This window comes from Impatiens glandulifera, chromosome 9 (assembly GCF_907164915.1).
Source record: "Impatiens glandulifera chromosome 9, dImpGla2.1, whole genome shotgun sequence".
Taxonomy (NCBI): domain Eukaryota; kingdom Viridiplantae; phylum Streptophyta; class Magnoliopsida; order Ericales; family Balsaminaceae; genus Impatiens; species Impatiens glandulifera.
The window spans coordinates 22036477-22056275 of NC_061870.1; the positions used below are offsets into that span (position 1 = coordinate 22036477).

The 19799-nt window shown below is 30.9% G+C and overlaps 2 protein-coding genes across 2 annotated transcripts; one reads left to right on the plus strand and one right to left on the minus strand.

Annotated features, from left to right (window-relative positions):
* Positions 1-10698: 10698 nt before the first annotated feature.
* Positions 10699-11790, minus strand: LOC124916762 (heat stress transcription factor A-7a-like). Its single transcript, XM_047457525.1, has 2 exons — positions 11503-11790; positions 10699-11418 (listed from the first exon to the last, which is right to left on the minus strand). Exons 1-2 carry the CDS (start codon positions 11764-11766, stop codon positions 10762-10764), a joined length of 921 nt encoding a protein of 306 aa, XP_047313481.1. The 5' UTR covers positions 11767-11790; the 3' UTR covers positions 10699-10761.
* Positions 11791-16079: 4289 nt separating this feature from the next.
* LOC124915562 (putative calcium-binding protein CML19) lies at positions 16080-16708 on the plus strand. Its single transcript, XM_047456312.1, has one exon. The coding sequence runs from the start codon at positions 16128-16130 to the stop codon at positions 16551-16553; it is 426 nt and encodes a 141-aa protein (XP_047312268.1). The 5' UTR covers positions 16080-16127; the 3' UTR covers positions 16554-16708.
* The last annotated feature ends 3091 nt before the right edge of the window (positions 16709-19799 follow it).

Genomic DNA, 19799 nt, shown 5'->3' on the forward strand with positions numbered 1-19799 from the left:
GTATCGTTTTATATTCTCTTCGCCTTGAGATTTTCTTGTTTCAGTAACTTGAACTTTCATTAAATTGTAATACCATCGTCTCGATGCGTTCGGTCAGATTCTGCATCATCTCTTCATTACTTTTGTTACAAGCATTCACCATTTTCAGTGGAAGTTCGAGGATCGTAGGCTCTGATACCACTTGTCGTGATCATCCTGTCAATCACGATATTATTTTCACAATAACAGTTGTTTAGAGAAAAGGAGAAGAATCTAAGATTCAGAAAGGAAGAGAACTAAAGATTATATTGAATAGAAATGGAGAGAATTAGGGTTACTAGGAGCCTAGAGCTCTAGTACTTAAAAAGAGAATATAAAAATCAATCCACCAAAATTCAATTATCTCTCATTGACAACTCTATCCTTATTTAAAGTCTAACAAATTGTAAAATAGTTGACTACAAGATAAATGCTAGATAACCGCTTTCAGTTACAACAACTACTCCTAGCTCGGCATATCTAAGCTAAGTCACAACCCGGTTACCTGATCAACAATACTTGTTATAGATTCATCATGGTTGTGAATATTAGAGTCACGACAAGATGAACCTTCTCCAAACGTAAGCTTGGAGGAGATGATCCAAACTAGTTTTAGAATTGATTTGCAAATGATTTGTGAAGGAAAATCAAGACCGTGTTAATATTTTGAATACCTGCACAAGAGCTTCTAAAAAACGGTTAATTTTTCCTTAAGTGCTGGTTAAGCTTATTTGTTAACTCTTGTGTGGATGTAAGGTTGCTCTTAAGGTCTTAGGACGATTCTAGGACAATTAAATCAAATTTAGCCTACTGTAATCATTATGTAGGAAGTTGAAATTCTAGTCATCTTCCTCGTTGCTCCGGCGAATATCTGCTATGCTGTGTTACGTACAGGTCGAGTTATGACTTCTTGTTTGCTTAAGCACGCTCCAAATTTGATATGGAATTAAGTGTGACTTTGGAAATGCAATGAATTAATGCCTAACATGATCTAGAATATGACAAAAAGTTCAGCATTAACTTAGAATTTTTATTTTGATTCTTAGTCATTGCCTGATGCTGTGATCTTAAGTTCTTGATTTGGTCATGTTTAAATATTTGGTTATGCAAGAATTCAAGTAAGATTGATGAGTTTTAGGAGACTTTGATTTGGTTTAAAAAAATATGAAATGGGAAGAAGACGAAGAATAGGATGTATGTTTTATTTTGCCACGACTTCAGCCATCCAGCCAAGTTGGTTTAGCGGCTAAATGCATGTTTGCTGGCCGTTTAAGTATTTAGGTAAATATTTTTGAGGAATGATACATATCTCTACTGGGAGACAGTTAGGGATGACAATGAGACGGTTCGGGGCGGGGAATGTAATTACCATCTCCGCCCCGTTTTAATTTCGGGGATTTTTTTAATACCATCCCCGCCCCGTTCGGTTTTTTTCGGTTTCGGGGAATCCCGCGGGGCACCGTTAATAATTTTTATTTTAAAAAATAAATAAATATTATACAATAAAATTATATAAACCAATTTTTTAATATAATATATATATATTGTAATATATTAAAATTTTATATTATTATAAAAAAATAATTTTAATACTCTTATAAAATATAGTAAATAAATAAATATATTGGTGATTTAATATATTTAAGTATGTTTATGGTATTCGGGGTAGAATCCGGATGAAAACGGGGTGAAATCGGGGCGGGTCGGGGGACACAAATACCATCCCCGCCCCATCCTCGTTCGGTTTCGGGGAAAACCGTCCCAAACGGGGCAATTCGGTTCGGTTTCGCGGGACGGTTTCAAATTGTCATCCTTAGAGACAACGACTGAGAGAGCGATGGTATACGTGGACAACATGTGGAATTAATAAATAAATAAAAATATAATAATAATTAAGATTCTCTCTCCTCTTATTAATTAATTTCTCTCTACTCTTATTAAATAATTTTTCTCTCTATCTCTACAAATTAATTTATTCCATTTATCCTTATTCTCACGATTATTATTTTACTCATTTCTTTAATATTTATTATCTCTCATTTAAAATATCTCAATAATTTACAACAAACTCTCATATTAAATATTTTAATAATATGTTTAAATAAACTCTAAACTCTAAACTCTAAACACTAAACCTTCAACCCTAAACCTTAAATCATAAACTCTAAACCCTAAACTTTAAACCTTAAATCCTAAATTTTAAATTTTAAAACTTAAACCCTAATTAATATCACTGATTAGTTGAATTATGAATTTATCTCTTTTATTTTTATTTTATTTTTATGACTTTTCAATTTTTTTATTTATCAAATATTTTTTTATTTATTCTTTATGCCCTCTTTTTTCTTTTTTCTTTTTATTTTTTTTCTATTGTCTTATTAATATTTTTTCACGATTAATTTTTTTTAATTTTACCCGTCGCTGGAATTATATGAGAGAAAATAATTAATAAGAAGAGAGAGAAAATAATTAATAAGATGAGAGATAATATTCTATCTGTCCGTGTCCAGGTAGGCATCGCTAGATCATTCGCTGTTTCAAGTCGCGCTCTATATCATTTTTCAATTTTTTTTTATCTAAAGCCCTCTTAGTTTTTTTTTTTTAAAAAATATGAAAAGAATAGAAAACGACCCAGAATAATTTTCTACATTTTATGAAATTCAAAAATTTTAGTAGACTTGAGCAAAATTTATTTCGTAGTAGAGACTGTCCTTTCGGACGGACATGTGGGACATAGCGCCGAAAAGTCATTTCTCACACGTAACCAAGCAACAAGCCCAAAAGAATTTAATTTTTTTTTATTTCTTAGTTTCTCAAGAAACAAACTAAGTGCAACTCTTAAAAAGAGAAAAAATGTCTAACTTTTGCCAAGTTCTATTTCCGGTTCCTCATCTCAATTTAAGACGAGACGACTCCCGAGAGAATCGTTTTCTCACTTCATTTTACAAGATTCGAGAAAAAGGTAAGCCACGAGATTTAACAAAGTAATCTACTAATAACATTTTCTAAAAAGTGCACGACTCGAGCTTACCATTTCGGTTCCTCATCCACTCGAGATTTAAGATGAATGTAAGGCATTAGGTCGACCAATTTCATATTGCACGAACTATCCTAAAATACTGGGTAAAATGTTTTAAATTGTAGAGCGAAAAAAGATTTATAAAAAAATGAGTGACAATGATTTTGAGGATTTGAGTATTTTTTTGATAAAATTTTTTAAAATTATTAATAAATAATAATTTATTTTAAATATAGAACATTTTAGTCAATAAATTAAGTGACTATCATTTAGGAGTATTAAAGATGTAGAAGATAAATATTCTGAACAAGCTCTAAACAATTTCAGTATTTTTTAATTTTTTATTATTATTCCCGTCATAATTTCATTCTGATAAAAAAAATATTTATACAAATAAAATTTTGGTATGATAAAATTATATAAATTGATATTTTTACATCTATAATATATTTATATTTTTAATAAAAAATAAATTTATTATATATTTAATTTGAAGAATACTATATTTATTCATGAGATTAGAGCAATTTCTTAGACCGCTCGATCACCTAGAAGCATTTTAAGTTTAAGCGAGAACCATGATTGTGGGGTGTCATGCTAGTTCTCTTTTAATTCCCTCGAAACAAAAAAGAATGATTTCTTAAATTTATTCATGATCTAAGAATATGTTGTTTATACATTATCTTGTAAATGTTGTCAAATTTATCTAAGAGACTAAATTTGTAATCGTGTGTAGTCGAATTATGAATTCGGATGCAACAAGGACCAGAATCATCGGATGAGCGTTGGAATGTCATCCAACGCTCCTAGGCTGCACGCGTAGTCCGCTGCAACGGAGGGAACACGCGCCCATGCCGCACCCGATTAGCTAACGCGGACGTTAGCTTCGTAAATCAAAATGCACGGAACACTCATGTCATGACGAAACGCTGACAGTACACTCCATGTCTGTTAAACAGCGCTCGAAACAACGTCATTTTGGTCGCCATCGTCTTCTTCGTCGCGATCGTCGGAGAAGATAAGGATGAAATCCCATCCTTTGATTTCCCGAAAATGGAATACAGCCGATAGTCAACCAAATCAGCTAATTCAAAAGCCGAAATGATTACCCTACTTCAGTAATCATTTCCCCTACATCAATAAGGATGAATCATTCTTATTCTGGCCAGTTGATCCAAGTACAACCAAAACACCATTGAGTGTATTTGACTAATTCGATCCACTTGAGCCATCCAACTGACTTCGGGAGGTTATCTAAACAAATCCGAAGCCAAGAGATCCACTTTCTAGCTTCAAATCATAAGAAATTTGAAATCCGCCAATAAAGCTTCAATCTTTCAGATTTTTGAAATCTTTGCATTAGGCTCTAAAGTTTGGATCCATGCATCCCATAACTTTTCTAAGGTTTAAGGAGTGTTCTTCAATCCTTGATATGCTTTCAATCATCCTTTATTTCATACTTACAGTTTGAAATTGAAGTTTGTATTTTTTAATTTTCATAAGTTTATATACAGTAAAACCTCGATAAATTAATACCCTTGAGACCGGGAAAAATTATTAATTAATCGAAATATTAATTAGTCGATAAATTAATAATTTATTAATTAATCGATAAATTAATAATTTATCAATTTATCGAGATATTCATGAATTTTAGTAAATTAAATAAATTCTTGAATGTAATTAAATTATAGATGCATGAATTTAAATAAATTATATATGCATGAATTTAAGTAAATTAAATACAGAATTTATTGATTATCCTGGTGAAAATGAAGCCGCTATAGAATTTTGAATGATGAACAAATCATTAACAGTGTTATGAAAAATAAGAAAGAAGATGAAGCAGAAGATGACAATACATAGTTGGAGCCGGTCTCACGAAAGAATGTCATTCAAGCAACAATTACATTGCGTAATTTTCTCTAGTAATATAAACATAATACGCCACAGCTCAATAATGCATTAAGAAGGATTTAAAATGAAGTACAAGGAGACATTAATTTCAAAAGGAAGCAAATTACATTAAAGTCTTATTATAAAAGTACATCTTAGAATAAATATCTATAATTTTGATGTAATATGGAATTATTAATTTATATATTATATGGAACTTATATGCATTAATAAAATTATATTATCTTATAAATTTATCGAATTATTAATTTATCTTAATGGTCCCGAATTGGGACTACAAAAGTTTATTAATTAATCGAGGTTATTAATTTATCGAGTATTAATTTATCGAGGTTTTACTGTATTGACTGCTTGTTAGATTTTAGGATTGGAAATTTCCAAGTTTTTTTTAGGTTAGAATCAATCAATAAACTTTAAACAGAAAAATCCAAATTTGAATTTTAAAAATCCAAAAATTGGTTTGTTGTTCTTTGGATGATCCTCAAGAATAACTGCCCATAAATCATCCCAACATGTTTCTAATGATGTTGGACAACTATTTGGATCATGTTTGATCAAAATCAAAATTTTCAAAATAATTGAAAATTTTAAGTTCTTGATTTGATCCAAACGAACGACTAGTGTTCTTGTTTTGGTACTAATAAAGTATATGAAGTATAAGGAAGCTATTTTCGAGCTCCTTAAACTTCAAAACAACTTTAAAACCAAAAACTCGATTTTTGGCTATAAACTGTTTTGAACAAATTGATCTTCACCCAAGTCGATTGATACCTTGGGGTGATGTTCTAAATCTTCCTGTGAGCTCTGTGAATCTATCTAGGCCCTTGAATTGAAGAATCCAAGCCTATATCAAAATTGAAAAACCTACAATTTTGATGTTCTTGAGGACCAGTAGGTCCGACCGAGAAACTTAACCTAGGACCGACATGTCCGACCGAGGCTTGTTAGCTAGGACTAATAGGTTCGACCGATATTTTTCATCTAGGACCGAGAACTCCCGAATCTAGGACTAATTGCTTCCACCTATGCCCGAGAGGTCAACCTAGGACCGAAGAATCTCGACCTTTACCGAGAATTCCCAAACCTATGACCGATAAAAGTTAGCCCAGTCCTAACCTAGGACCGATAAAAGTTAGCCCAGTCCTAACCTAAGACCGCTGATTTTTTACACCCCCGATCGATAATCCTAGTCATGGACCGAGAGTCCTTAGCACCTCGACCGAGGCTTCTTAGCCCGGACCGATGGGTCCGACCAAGGGTCCTAGACCCCAACCGATGAAAAGAATCCAAGGCCTATGACATCGGTCCTAAGGCCTGTTTGGTTCCCATTTTCAAAATATAAAATTATTTTTGTAATTTTGGAACCTTAAACCATTTTCTAAAATTCTCAAAAAATTATAAAATGCTTTCAAAATATTTTGGGATGTTTTCACAAAAAATATTTTGACAAAGACATGTTTGAGATTTATGTTTAAACCTAATGACTTTAAAAACTGATGTTCTTAAAGTATTTTCCTCCCTAGTCAACGTCATTTGCAACATGTACGAGTATTTAAATATTGTTGTTACAATATTTTAAATAACGCTAAAACATATGCATGACTAGGACCAGAAGAATAATCGGTAAAAATAAAACGTCATACAACCGATTTTCAAAAGCCAAATTTATAAGTAGGGAGCGTTTTCAAAATAGGTACGGAGGATAAAGCGCGAAAACCCTTTGCTGAGTATCACCAAACTACGAACTAAAAGAAACTCTAGCCAATACGTTTGTACACGTATGTCGTTTTATTGATTTTCAAAAATCAATTGGCGACTTTATTTTATATAAATATTTTTTTTTTAAAATAATTTAAACAACGGATTTCTAAAAAAATCAATTTGTAATTTGATTTGCATAAATACCCGGATTATTTAAAATTAAACTGAAATTAGTTATTTCTAATTAATTTCAAAAGTTGTTAGGGACTATTTATTTATTTTTTAAAATAATGTTTTATTCTTGACACGCAAATCGAAATTAAAATTCTTGAAAACCTCGAGTTTTTCTGGAAAAACCGAAAACAAGGATTTTTCCAAGGGTTACAAAATTAATTTTTATCTTGAATTAAAACAAAATCCTAACATTTATGCATTACAATTATTCAAATACTATCTTAGAATATCAAAAATATAACCCCAATTTGAATACATATGACAAGTCACAAAATGTTGAGGACAAAAAAATCAAAAACTTAGTACTAACTTCATCAATAGTTTTTGACTTACTAACTCATCTACATTCAGCTCATGCTTAATCAAACGCTTGACCCTTAAAAACTCAAATGTTAGAGTCGCAAATTCGCTTGTGTTGATAGGTTAGTTCATTATGCAATTACAAAGATTTAAATAAAATTAAAATTTACACAAATTGAAATCAAACCAAATGTAAAAAAACAGTGAGTCTTTTAGACCACAAAGTTTCCAAATTGCATGAGATTAGCATGATGTTGCAAATGATCTTTGACAATATCCTGTAGCTGAATTTGATTTAATTACTAGATGAGATGATAAAATGAGATTTTTTTGGGGTTGAATTTGATACATTGATCTCCTAAGAAATAATAAAATGAGATATTTATATTTTTTATTTAATTCATTATTTGTTTATCAAATTTTAAAACATAAGGCAAAAATCATATACATACCCGGTCGTTTTATTCATAAAATTTCAATTATTCTTTTATGGTTAAGAAAATAAAATTCAAACTTATTTCAACTCTAATTCGTTTAAAATTAACTGTAAATAGTTTAGAATGATTATCTTATAATGAATTAGATATTTGATAACAATTATTATTTTTTCCATTTTTTAAATTTAAGAATGGAAGAGAATTTAATAAATAGTTTTGACACTTGAAGCTATAACCAATTTTGTATAATATATATAATCTCAGAAGCTAATTTAAACTCAATTACAAAATAAAATACATGATTAAAGTCGAATAGCAATAATTCAAAGTACTCATTTTACACTGTTTTGATTTAAAATAAACGATTTCTTACATTTTCTACTTTTTGAAAAGATTCTAGAAAAAGGAAATTCACAACTTATAAATACTGTTATTTATTTTTATTTTTTTCATCCTTAAGACTTTTTGAAAAATTCGATTTATAACTTATCATATACTTGTTAAAATTAAATTAATTTTTTATAATTATTTAACCCGATATTTAATTATAACATATCACAAAATAAAACGTATCAATAGATTATAACATTCTGAACACTTAAAAATATGAAATAAAATTATGTCACGAGTTTAATGTAAAATAAATTTATTTTTCAATATAAACTAACAAAATGCTATCGCGTAAAAACTAACTGTGTACAAAATTAAAATAAAAGCCTAATAACAAGTTCATTATACTTTTAGATTTTAAGACTTTCCCGCAATCTTTCTCCTATACTTAGTTACATAGGCAGATCTTCTCATTTTCTCCATGATTATGTAATTATAAAGATTTAATTAGAGGAACATTATAACATTACAGAAGATAAGGTGATAGTTATATGCAAGATAAGGTGAATTGGCGATGATACAATAAAGAAGAGGGTTTATAAATGAATATATCTTTTAAGTGACACTTATTGATTGATACAATATTCCGTCTTCTGAAACTAACACTTTTGAGGTTATTTGACGTACAATAATTTCTATATGCCTATTATGGATCTGCAGTCATTTGAATTTTATTAACCAAAGAGATACGGGAGACTCTTTTCAAGAAGATTCTAACTATTTTCGATTTGAACTTTTTTTTTTATTAAAAAAGGGTGACCCCCTCTATTTTTTTTTAATTGCATTTTGAGGACTTATATTGAAGTGTAATGTGTCTCACAACCGAAACGAATTCGGGGATGGACAACAGGTGAATATTCCTGTACTACCTCTTGTTGGTCCCGAGGGACGGAGGAGACTAGGTTAGCCGAAAGATGGTTATCGGTTCAAGAACGTAAGGTGACCCTGCTTTTCTATGTGCGGGTTCAATTCCCGTCGTTCGCCCAGACCCATTATGGATAACAATAGTATGTTCAATCATTGTGGGTACAATGGTAGATGCTCGGGACCCCAAAAACGGAAGAAAGAGATTTATAAATAACTTATGAAACGAGGGGATTAAACAAGAAGAAGAGGGATCCACAGAAGAAGTAAGGAGGATTCGGACAAAAATCGATGAAACGATACACTCATTACAATTTTAAAAAAATTGAGTATTACATTTTTGAACAAAACTTAAAATAACGAGATTAATGAAATTTTATTCTTTCCATATTTGTGCCAAAAAGAAGAAGATAGAATATGTATATACATGGTTTGATCGATAATCAAAGTGAGCCTATTCGGTGAGTCATCAAATATGACTAATTTTTGAGATATAGTCTCATGATCATAAACTTTTTATAATAAAAAATTCTTAACCATAATTATAAATCTTTTAAATTTTCAAATAAAAACAAAATTAAATGTTGGATGAGAAAAGTAATAAAATAATGTTTGATTAAATTGTTATTTAAATAATTCTAAAAAATAAAATAAAACCTTACCTGATTTTTTTCTTTCTTTCTTTCTTTCAGAAAACTGAGGAATTATAACTATGGGGCTTTAGAATCTAAAGATGATGTTACAAACTTGTTCTAAACCAACATTAATCAAGAAAAAAAACAGTTTCTTTCAAAAACAGCAAACAAAAACATTGAATTGTAAATTGTAATCAAGATAAATTATTGAGCAGAAAAAGAACAGAAATCCAATAAAATTGATCATCATCATCATCATCGACAACCATAAACAACAAGATTGCACCTTTCTTTAATCCACCTAAAACCCTTTCTTACAGATCTTTTAATCTTCCCTTCCATAGCATAAGCTTTATAACTAGCAACCCTTTTCTTCCTCTTTAACTCTGGATCACTAAAACTCCATCTCTTCGATTGCCCATTACTACTTCCTTTCCAATTCTTTGGAATTATCACCATTGGCGCAGGAATCACTGGTTGTGAAGAAGACAAGTACGAAACCCCATATGATTTCGATCGAAAACCTTCCATTCTAGATCTTTCCTTTCCTTTCCTTGCAAGAACAGACCTTTATTATGTGGGTTTCTTTTTTCTTCTTTCACTTTTAATAAAATACGGAAATTAAGGTATATAACCAAACGAGCCCCCCACCGACTCAACAATCTCTTCCTTCTTCCACGTATCATCACAAGAACGTTTCACAGATCCGTATAGATTGGAAATCTGAAACTTCAAAATCAAAGTAAATCAGGAGGAACTAATTAACCCCCATCTTCTCTTCTTCCATGGCTGAATCCAAACAACAACAACAACATGAAGGTATATACATACTTCTTCTTCATCTTCTTCTTCAAATTAATTGATTTCTCAATCTGATTTCTTATCCCCTTTTTCTCAAAAGTGACTAAGGAGTTGCCACATGAGACTGAAACTCATGGATTGAGTGATGATATTGATGAGAAAACTCCAGTAAGTGAAGTTAAAGGTCCAAACATATTAGCAAGAGCAAAGGAAGAAATCGAAGCTGTTGTTGATGCAATCAATCCAATCAAGGAATCAGACAGCAGCAATAGCAAGGATTAATGATAATATTTCTGGGTTCATGTTTGTTTTGATTTCTGTTGAATAAAACTAATCCCACTTTCAAATAAGCATTATGTTCTTGAGGCCAAAGATGGTGATGGAAAACTGAAAAGGGAAGTGCATAAAAGATTAACTTGGATACAAACTATTTACATATTAAGACTTATTTGGGTTCAGTAATCAAATCCTCCAATTCACGAAGAATATGATTATTATTGTTGTTGTTATTTTCGCAAGTGATCATATCATCTTCAAGTAGCTTCTCCCACATGATGTAATTGAAATTGGTTTCTGTTTCTGTTTCATTAATGTTCTTATCATCTTCTGTAACTGGACTACTTCCATCACCATCACCACCACCACCATTTCCTCCATCCATTGATTCATCATAGTAAGATAGTGTTTTCACCTCTTGTTCATTAATCATCAATCTAGGTTTCTTCTTGTTCAAGTTCATGTTCATCAATCTTCTCTTTTTAAGGCTATGAACTACTTGGCTAAGAAAGACTGGACTAGCAAATGCTTTCGCCATGAACAAAAACATCTGCTGTTGTTTATACTCACAATTGTCAATTCTCTCTTCCATGTTCATCATATCTGTATCACTCATTTCCTTCTGTTGTTTCAATTTCAACACTTCCATTCTCAATTCAGTTTGATCCTTCTTCAGATAATCCAACTCAGTGGATGAATTCCCAGTTTGAGTTTGTGAATGTGATGAAACCTTCTTCCTCTTGATGTTTTTCAGTAAATGTTTCTTCCCTCCTTGAAATCCTTCATTTGCAAATTCCCATCTATCTGAATCAATCTTCTTGAAACCCTATATAGATCATCATAAAACAAAATCAGTAACTTTCCAATCAAAATTTCATGACATGATAATATGATATAAAATTAAGCTTACATAAGTATTTAGTTGACGAATGAAGGATGAGAAGTTATTGTGCTTGAAATATCTCGGTAGAAGATTAGTAGAGAAACTAAAAGGATCCCAAATAATGAAGCTAGTACGAGAATCACTCCATGAGATAACTTCATCTGTTCCTGGTTCCTCCACCATTTGGAAGGTTTTCCTCAGAAATGGAGTTGGTGCTGACTTTGACGAAGAAAACCCTAATTCACCTCCTCCATACCCATCTTCTGTTTGTTCTTCTTTCTTCACAAACATTGTTTCTTGATCTTTTAAGAGAGAAAGAGAGGATTTTTAGTAATGGAAGAAGACAGTGATCTTCTCTGCTATAAATTGGAGAAAGTGAGAAATCAATGGCTATCAAAAATTCAAATCTTAGTGATAATGAAAGGTCTTACTAGTCCCTATGCTTTGTTGAAATTTACATTTTGGCCTCTCAAGATCTAGAAAGCGACAAGACTTTACCGTTAGACGTGTCCTCGTGGGGCCTACACGGTCAGAATTGGTGGTTAGAGAATGAGACACGTGTTTGATTGTTCATTAGAATGATGCCACGTTAAGAAAGGATACACGAGGAATATGTGTGTCATGTCGGTTGGCTTGTCTGTTTAAGTGACACGTAGCGAGAAATTTGCGGTCCCAAGTTTCTTGCCTCTTGGAATACAAAAGTCATGTAAATTATTATTTTATTTTATGAGAATAGGTTTTTCTTTTTTAAAATAATTTTGTATTAGTTGAAAATTTTGATTTGGGTTTGATTGTGAAGAGATTTGTTCTTTTTAGAAAAGAATGTAAAACATATTAATATATAATAATTTTTTTATTTTGAAACACATGTTTAATCGGGTTACATTCGTATTACAGGGCCGATCTTGGGTAAATCAACCAATGCACTTGCATAGACCCCTTTTTATAGGGCCTCCATTTTTTTATATTTAATAATATTATATTATTAACATTATTTTTTCTTCTTTTTTCTCTTTTAATATTAAATATATATTATAAAAATAACTTTTTTTTTTATCTCTTTTTTAGTCTCGTATTATAATATATTAATTATTTATATTTTATTTTATTAATTAAAATATATTTTTTTTACTATGTTAGGCCCAAAAATTTAAATTTGTTTAGGGCCCCCAAAATCTCAAGACTTTTCAGGGCCGACCCTGATTGACCCTGATTACGTGTCGGTCATTAACATGTTCAATGAGTGAGTTTTAGTTTTGTCTTGTTTTCTTTGAATTTTTGTTTCAGATTTTGATGGTGCTCGTTCGAATTATGTATCGAATCAGTTTCTCTTGACTACATTAGGCATGACGACAAACAATTTTTAATCGACGTTTTGATATTTGATTTTCATTTCTTTGGTTTTGTTCTAAGTTTTGATATTTGGTTTTGTGGGACATTTTTGTTTGGACCAATTTTATTATGTTGAGATTTTTTTATTGTATTTTAAATTTTACTTTTTTCTAAAAATAATTTTTGTTTGAAAAAATAGTATTAATATATAAGGATAAAAACGCTATAATTACAAAATAAAAATAAAAAATCTATCATGTTGAATCCTTCAATTATATGTCATTTTTATTAATTTTAATATTAAAATATTATATTTTATATTATTTAAAAAATAATAATATAGAATTACAAAATAATTAAAAATTATATAGATCCTATTATATAAACCCTTGTAGCCGTACTTCACTAGAAGTAAGCGATTGCCTAAAATGTCGATGAAAAAGATGTTATTCTTACTATTTTGAGTTAGTACAATCATCAATTTCCTATCAAAAATACTAAATTAATTAAAATGTGACAATTTAAATATAATAATATTTCCTACAAGTATCCACCGAATATAGGCTGTCCTTGTCTAATCATGAAAACAACAACTAATAAGAAAAAAAATGCTCCTAAACTACGACTAGAGAATTGATGTACAAATATTTTATATTAGGCCCTTTTTTATATTTATTTATTTATTTATTATTTTTTACAGAGGTTGTTTAAATAATTTAAAGAGGAAAAAAAAATAATGGGTAATATGATTGTTGAGGAAGTAATTTATATTTTTTTTAGTTAAAAGACAAAAAAAAAAGTGTATTATGTTGGAAATAAATTGTTGTTACAACTAAATCATAAATTGTAATGCTCTAGATCATAATACTTGTTCCTGATATATGAATGATAAGAGCGAAATATCTACATAAATCCTTAGACATGATGTTTAGATGAAATGATTTTCCAAAAGGGCAAAAATCTTTAATTTCCTTTATTCTTCGATGATTGGGATTGAGAGAGAGCGAGAGCGAGAGCGAGAGCGAGAGCATGATCAAATAATTAGTTATTTTATCCACGGCTTTATACCTTAATTTTATCTTCTGCCATTTGGGGACCATAACCGCGTTATTAATAACCGTCTTATTAATAACTGTCTCATTAATAAATGATGTTGATTTTTAATTTGGCCCCCATCAAATTAAAAATACCGCAAGATATCTACAGTTTAACATTCATGACAATAATGTCATTAAGTCAAATCACAAATAACCTTAGATCACATAATATTAATTTATTATATTCAATAACCATATATATCAATTTAAATATATAAATGCCCCATTAAATTCTAAAAGTCTCCCACTAGAAATATATATTTAAAAATGAATAATATACCCTTATTGTGCACAATATTGTCATTGATTCCGAGAACATTAACAATCTCGTCCATTAATCACATTAACATAGGATCAATGCGGTTTTCGTTGTATCAATCACAACTAAACCTTCAATGGTCACGAATATCAATATGACAAAATGACATAGATCAATCATGAATTTGTGGCATGAAAAATTACATGCAAGGTGATATATTTATGTCAATTTTCAACTGGTCCAACCTTAATTTTAGTGAGATCAAACTTTAACTTTATTTTACAAAATACAATAAAATGAATAATACTTTATTTGATTAGAAACCGAATACAAAATTATCTATAAAACAAACTGAGAGACAACTGAATTTACAAATTTCCACTTAACCGAGAAATCATCCATCTCTAAAACACCCATGTTAATAGTGTGCTCAAAAAAGACATTAGGCGACAAACCCTTTGTCAAGGGGTCAACTACCATGGACTTTGTACCCAAGTGTTCTATAGAAATTTGACCACTTTGAACCATTTCCTTCTATACTAGGAACTTTTTTGTTTGTTTTTTTTTGTGAAAGACGACAAAGCTTCAATTAAATAAAAAGGCACAAATGGGCAAATGAGTTACATGAGTTCAAAGGAAATATGAGTAAAAATAAACTAAATGAAGGACAATAATGAAAAAAAAGAGATAAAAAATGACAAATGATAATTGAGAATTAAAGTACAATTAAATCAGTGGTGATAGTGACTTTCTCGTAAGCGATGTTTCAATTTTGACAAATTAATCAATTTTTCTCGTCTGTGGGAATATGCATTCACGTTCAGATGAGGGAGTTACCATCGGTTATGATATTGTTCCATCTATATCTGCATTATTGTGGACTCCTGAGAAGACTCTAGCGTTCCTCTCCATTCAAATGCGATAAACAATGTTGACGAAGAAACACTTAAAGGTATTGGAGCTGAAGTCGTTGTCCTTGGTCTTGTTGATGGTGAGGTCCTTGATGTCAGTCCATTCATTTTAGAAGCTAAGGAGGCTCATTGATACGGAGAATCTGCGCCAAAGCAAGGTGGCGAAAGGACAATTCCCAAGGAGGTGTTCAATGGACTCCTCATTTCCCAAGAAAATGAGACAATTAAGTTCCGTGATGCTCATGTACTTTTTGATCCAATCATGGGTATCACTTTGGTAGACCACATTAAGTGGGACTATGAGATAATGTCCCTATGATCATGAACACAATCCCAAGCAGACCCTGAGACGAATCTACCAGTTAAACTACTAAAAAAATAGTAAACCGAAAATCGAACCATTTAACTGGTTAACCGTAATCTTTAGAATCGGTTACTCAATAAACCAGTAAAATGAAACCGGTAATTTATCTGTTTGGTTATGTTAGCGGTTTTTATTTTTTTTTCACCGCCCTAGATATTTATAACCCAGGTTTGAACATGAGGAACGGGAGATTTTTTTAGTAATAGAGGATCCGACCTTGATATTTATACGTTCGACTTATATTTTCAAATTTAATTTTTATTAAATATATTTATGTATCACTTAATTATAACCAACATACTTATCATTGGTTCTATTTCATTATAATAACATGTAATCCCGTGTATACTGTTTTTGACGGTTGAGATACACACCACAATTTTTGACCAAGACATAGATCGACGTCTCAGATCTTACCACTTGATAAATAAATTATTATTTTTTCCTTTTCTTTAATTCCATTAATTAATTATTCAAAATCCGCGTTTATTTGTTGTTAAGCATTATCATCATCATCTCCGACACACACGCCACGGCAGGAGCACCACTTTCGTCTTCCTTTCTTCTTCTTCTTCTTTAGATCAATCAATAAGCCATACGCGGAATTATCTCCTTATATATAATCTCTATCCCAAACAATTATAGTTATTAAGAAGAGGAATCGCAGGTGGGTTAATAAGAGTTTAATAATGATGCATAAAATTGAGCAGTACAAGAAGTTGTTCTCCCATTTTGACGAGAACGGAGACGGGAAGATATCTCCACAAGAGCTCCAGCTATGTCTGGCCTTTATGGGCGGCGAGTTATCGGAGGAGGAAGCGGAATCGGCAGTAGAATCGATGGATTCAGATGGGGATGGATTATTGGAGGTAGAAGATTTTGTTAGGTTAATGGATGGGGCGGGAAATGAAGAGAAGGCCAAGGAACTGAAAGAAGCATTCAGGATGTATGAAATGGACGGGTCCGGTAGCATTACGCCCAAGAGTTTAAAGCGAATGCTGAAGAAGCTCGGTGAATCGATGAGCATGGATGAGTGTAAGATGATGATCGCTACTTATGATATAAACGGAGATGGCGTTCTTAATTTTGAGGAATTCAAACTCATGATGGCATGAGATCACAAATTATTTCATTTTTTACAATGACTACTACACCTTTTGATACACTTACATTGATTGATTCTATTCTATTCGTTTGTAATTATGTAATCATTCGTTTAACCAATTGTTCTGTTACTTCACATATAATAAAGTTTTTTTTTTTTATTGTTTTTGAGAATACGTTTAAATTTATTGAACTATTTGGATTTCTGCGGTACTAGATTACTGATTTGTTATAATTTTAAAACCGTAAGGGTGTGTTTGATGAGGGGAAATTGAAATTAGAATTGGCATTGGAATTCTAATTCCAATTCCATGAAAATTGGCATTTAATTACAATTCAATTCCTATGTTTGAAAAAATTATAAAATTGTAATTCAATTCAAATTCCTATGTTTGAGAAAATGATAGAATTGTAATTCAATTCTAATTCCTATGTTTATAAAATAAAATATCGGTTCAAAATATTAACTTTTTAAATATGTTTTTACGTTTTTGGCACGTTTAATACGTTTTTGACATGTTTAACACGTTTTTGATATGTTTAACACATTTTTACACGTTTTTGGCACGTTCAACCACGTTTCTGACATGTTTAACACATTTTCACACGTTTAACATGTTTTTCACATTTTTGGTATTCATAACACGTTTTTGACATTTTTAATACGTTCAACATGTTTTTCACACGTTTTTCACGTTTTTGGCACGTTTTTAACATTTTTAATACGCTTTTCACATGTTTAACATGTTTTTCACGTTTTTGGCATGTCTAACACGTTTTACACATTTTTTTATACATTTAACACGTTTTACACATTTTTGACACGTTTAACACGTTTTTTCACGTTTTAGCACATTTAACACGGTTTTCACACATCTTCACACGTTTTTCACGTTTAACATATTTTCACACGTTTTTCACACGTTTTAACACATTTTCACGTTTTTCACACGTTTTCCATTTTTTTCACAAGTTTTTTCACACGTTTTAACACGTTTTTTACGTTTTCACATGTTTTCACGTTTTCACACGTTTTCACACGTTTTTCACATGTTTTAACAAGTTTATCACGTTTTTTACACGTTTTTCACACATTTTAACAAGTTTAACACGTTTTTCACACGTTTTCCACGTTTTTTCCACGTTTTCACACAATACAACAAGTTTAACACGTTTTTCACGTTTTTGGCATGTTTTTAACCTGTTTAATACATTTTTCACACGTTTAACACGTTTTTCACGTTTTACACGTTTAACACGTTTTTGGCATGCCTAACATGTTTTACACATTTTGACACGTTTAACACTTTTTTCCACGTTTTGGCACATTTAACACGTTTTTCAGACGTTTAACACGTTTTTCACACGTTTAACATGTTTTTCACGTTTTTGGCACGTTAAACACATTTTTGGCATGTCGAACACGTTTTTCACACGTTTCACACATTTTGGACATGTTTAATATGTTTTCACGTTTTGACAAGTTTAACACGTTTTCACACGTTTTTCATGTTTTTCACACGTTTTAACACGTTATTCACATTTTCACACATTATTCACGTTTTTCATGTTTTTGGCACATTTAACACGTTTTTGACATTTTTAATACGTTAACATGTTTTTCACACATTATGATAGGTTTAAAACGTGTTAAACATGTCAAAAAACGTAAAAACGTGTTAAACGTATCAAAAATGTGTTAAACGTGCCAAATAAGAGAAAAACTTGTTAAACGTGCCAAAACGTGAAAAACGTGTTAAACGGGTTAAAAACGTGTTAAATGTGTTAAAAACGTGTCAAACGTTTCAAAAACGTAATAAACATGTGAAACGTGTCAACAACGTGTTAAACATGTTTAATGTGTTAAAAATGTTAAATGTGTCAAGGACGTATTAAACGTGTCAAGGACGTGAAAACGTGTTAAATGTGTCAAAAACGTGTTAATTGTGTCAAGGACGTGTTAAACGTGTCTAGGACGTGAAAAACGTGTTAAATGTGTCAAAAACGTGTTAAACATGTCAAGGACGTGAAAAACGTGTTAGATGTGTCAAAACGTGTTAAACGTGTTGAACGTGCCAAAAACGTGTTAAAAGTGTCAAAAACGCGTTAAACGTGTTAAAAACGTAAAATTCATGTTAAACGTGTCAAAAACGTAAAAATCACGTTAAACGTGTCAAAAACGTGTTAAACGTGTCAATGACGTGTTAAACGTGTCAAAGACGTGAAAAACGTGTTAAATGTGTCAAAAATGTGTTAAACGTGTCAAAGACGTGAAAAACATGTTAAATGTGTCAAAACGTGTTAAACGTGTCAAAAACGTGCCAAATACGTGTTAAACGTGTCAAGGACGTGAAAAACATGTTAAATGTGTCAAAACGTGTTAAACGTGTCAAAAACGTGCCAAATACGTGTTAAACGTGTCAAAAACGTGTTAAAAACGTGAAAATCACGTTAAACGTGTCAATGACGTATTAAACGTATCAAGGACGTGAAAAACGTATTAAATGTGTCAAAAACGTGTTAAACTTGTCAAGGACGTGAGAAATGTGTTAAATGTGTCAAAAAGTGTTAAACGTACCAAAAACGTATTAAATGTGTCAAAACGTGTTAAAAATGTGAAAATCATGTTAAACATGTCAAGTACGTGAAAAACGTGTTAAATGTGTCAAAGCATGTTAAACGTGTCAAAAACGTGTTAAACGTGCCAAAAACGTGTTAAACGTGCCAAAAACGTAAAAAGCATGTTAAACTTGTCAAAAACGTGTTAAACGTGTCAAAGACGTGTTAAACATGTCAATGACGTGAAAAACGTGTTAAATGTGTCAAAAACGTGTTAAACGTGTCAAGGACGTGAAAAACGTGTTAAATTTTTAAAACATGTTAAACGTATCAAAAACGTGTTAAAATGTGTCAAAAACGTGTTAAACGTGCCAAAAACGTGTTAAACATGTCAAAAACGTGTTAAAAACGTGAAAATCATGTTAAACATGTCAAAAAACGTGTTAAACGTGTCAATGACGTAAAAAACGTGTTAAATGTGTCAAAAACGTGTTAAACGTGCCAAAATATGAAAATATGTTAAACGTTTGAAAAATGTGTTAAACGTTTTAAAAACGTATTAAACGTGTTAAACATGTGAAAAACATGAAAAACGTATTAATTTAGAATTACAATTTCGACCTAAAAAGATTGGAATTGAGAACTATCAAATTACAATATATTGAATTCCATTGGAATTCTAATTCCAATTCCAATTC

What these genes read in the sequence shown, in the direction of transcription:
- LOC124915562 (XM_047456312.1), top strand. Translation starts at nt 16,128, where the DNA reads ATGATGCATAAAATTGAGCAGTACAAGAAGTTGTTCTCCCATTTTGAC.
- LOC124916762 (XM_047457525.1), bottom strand. Translation starts at nt 11,766, where the DNA reads ATGTTTGTGAAGAAAGAAGAACAAACAGAAGATGGGTATGGAGGAGGT. An exon ending in TTCGTCAACTAAATACTTAT is followed by an intron (nt 11,419 to 11,502) that starts GTAAGCTTAATT and finishes TGATCTATATAG; the next exon opens with GGTTTCAAGAAGATTGATTC.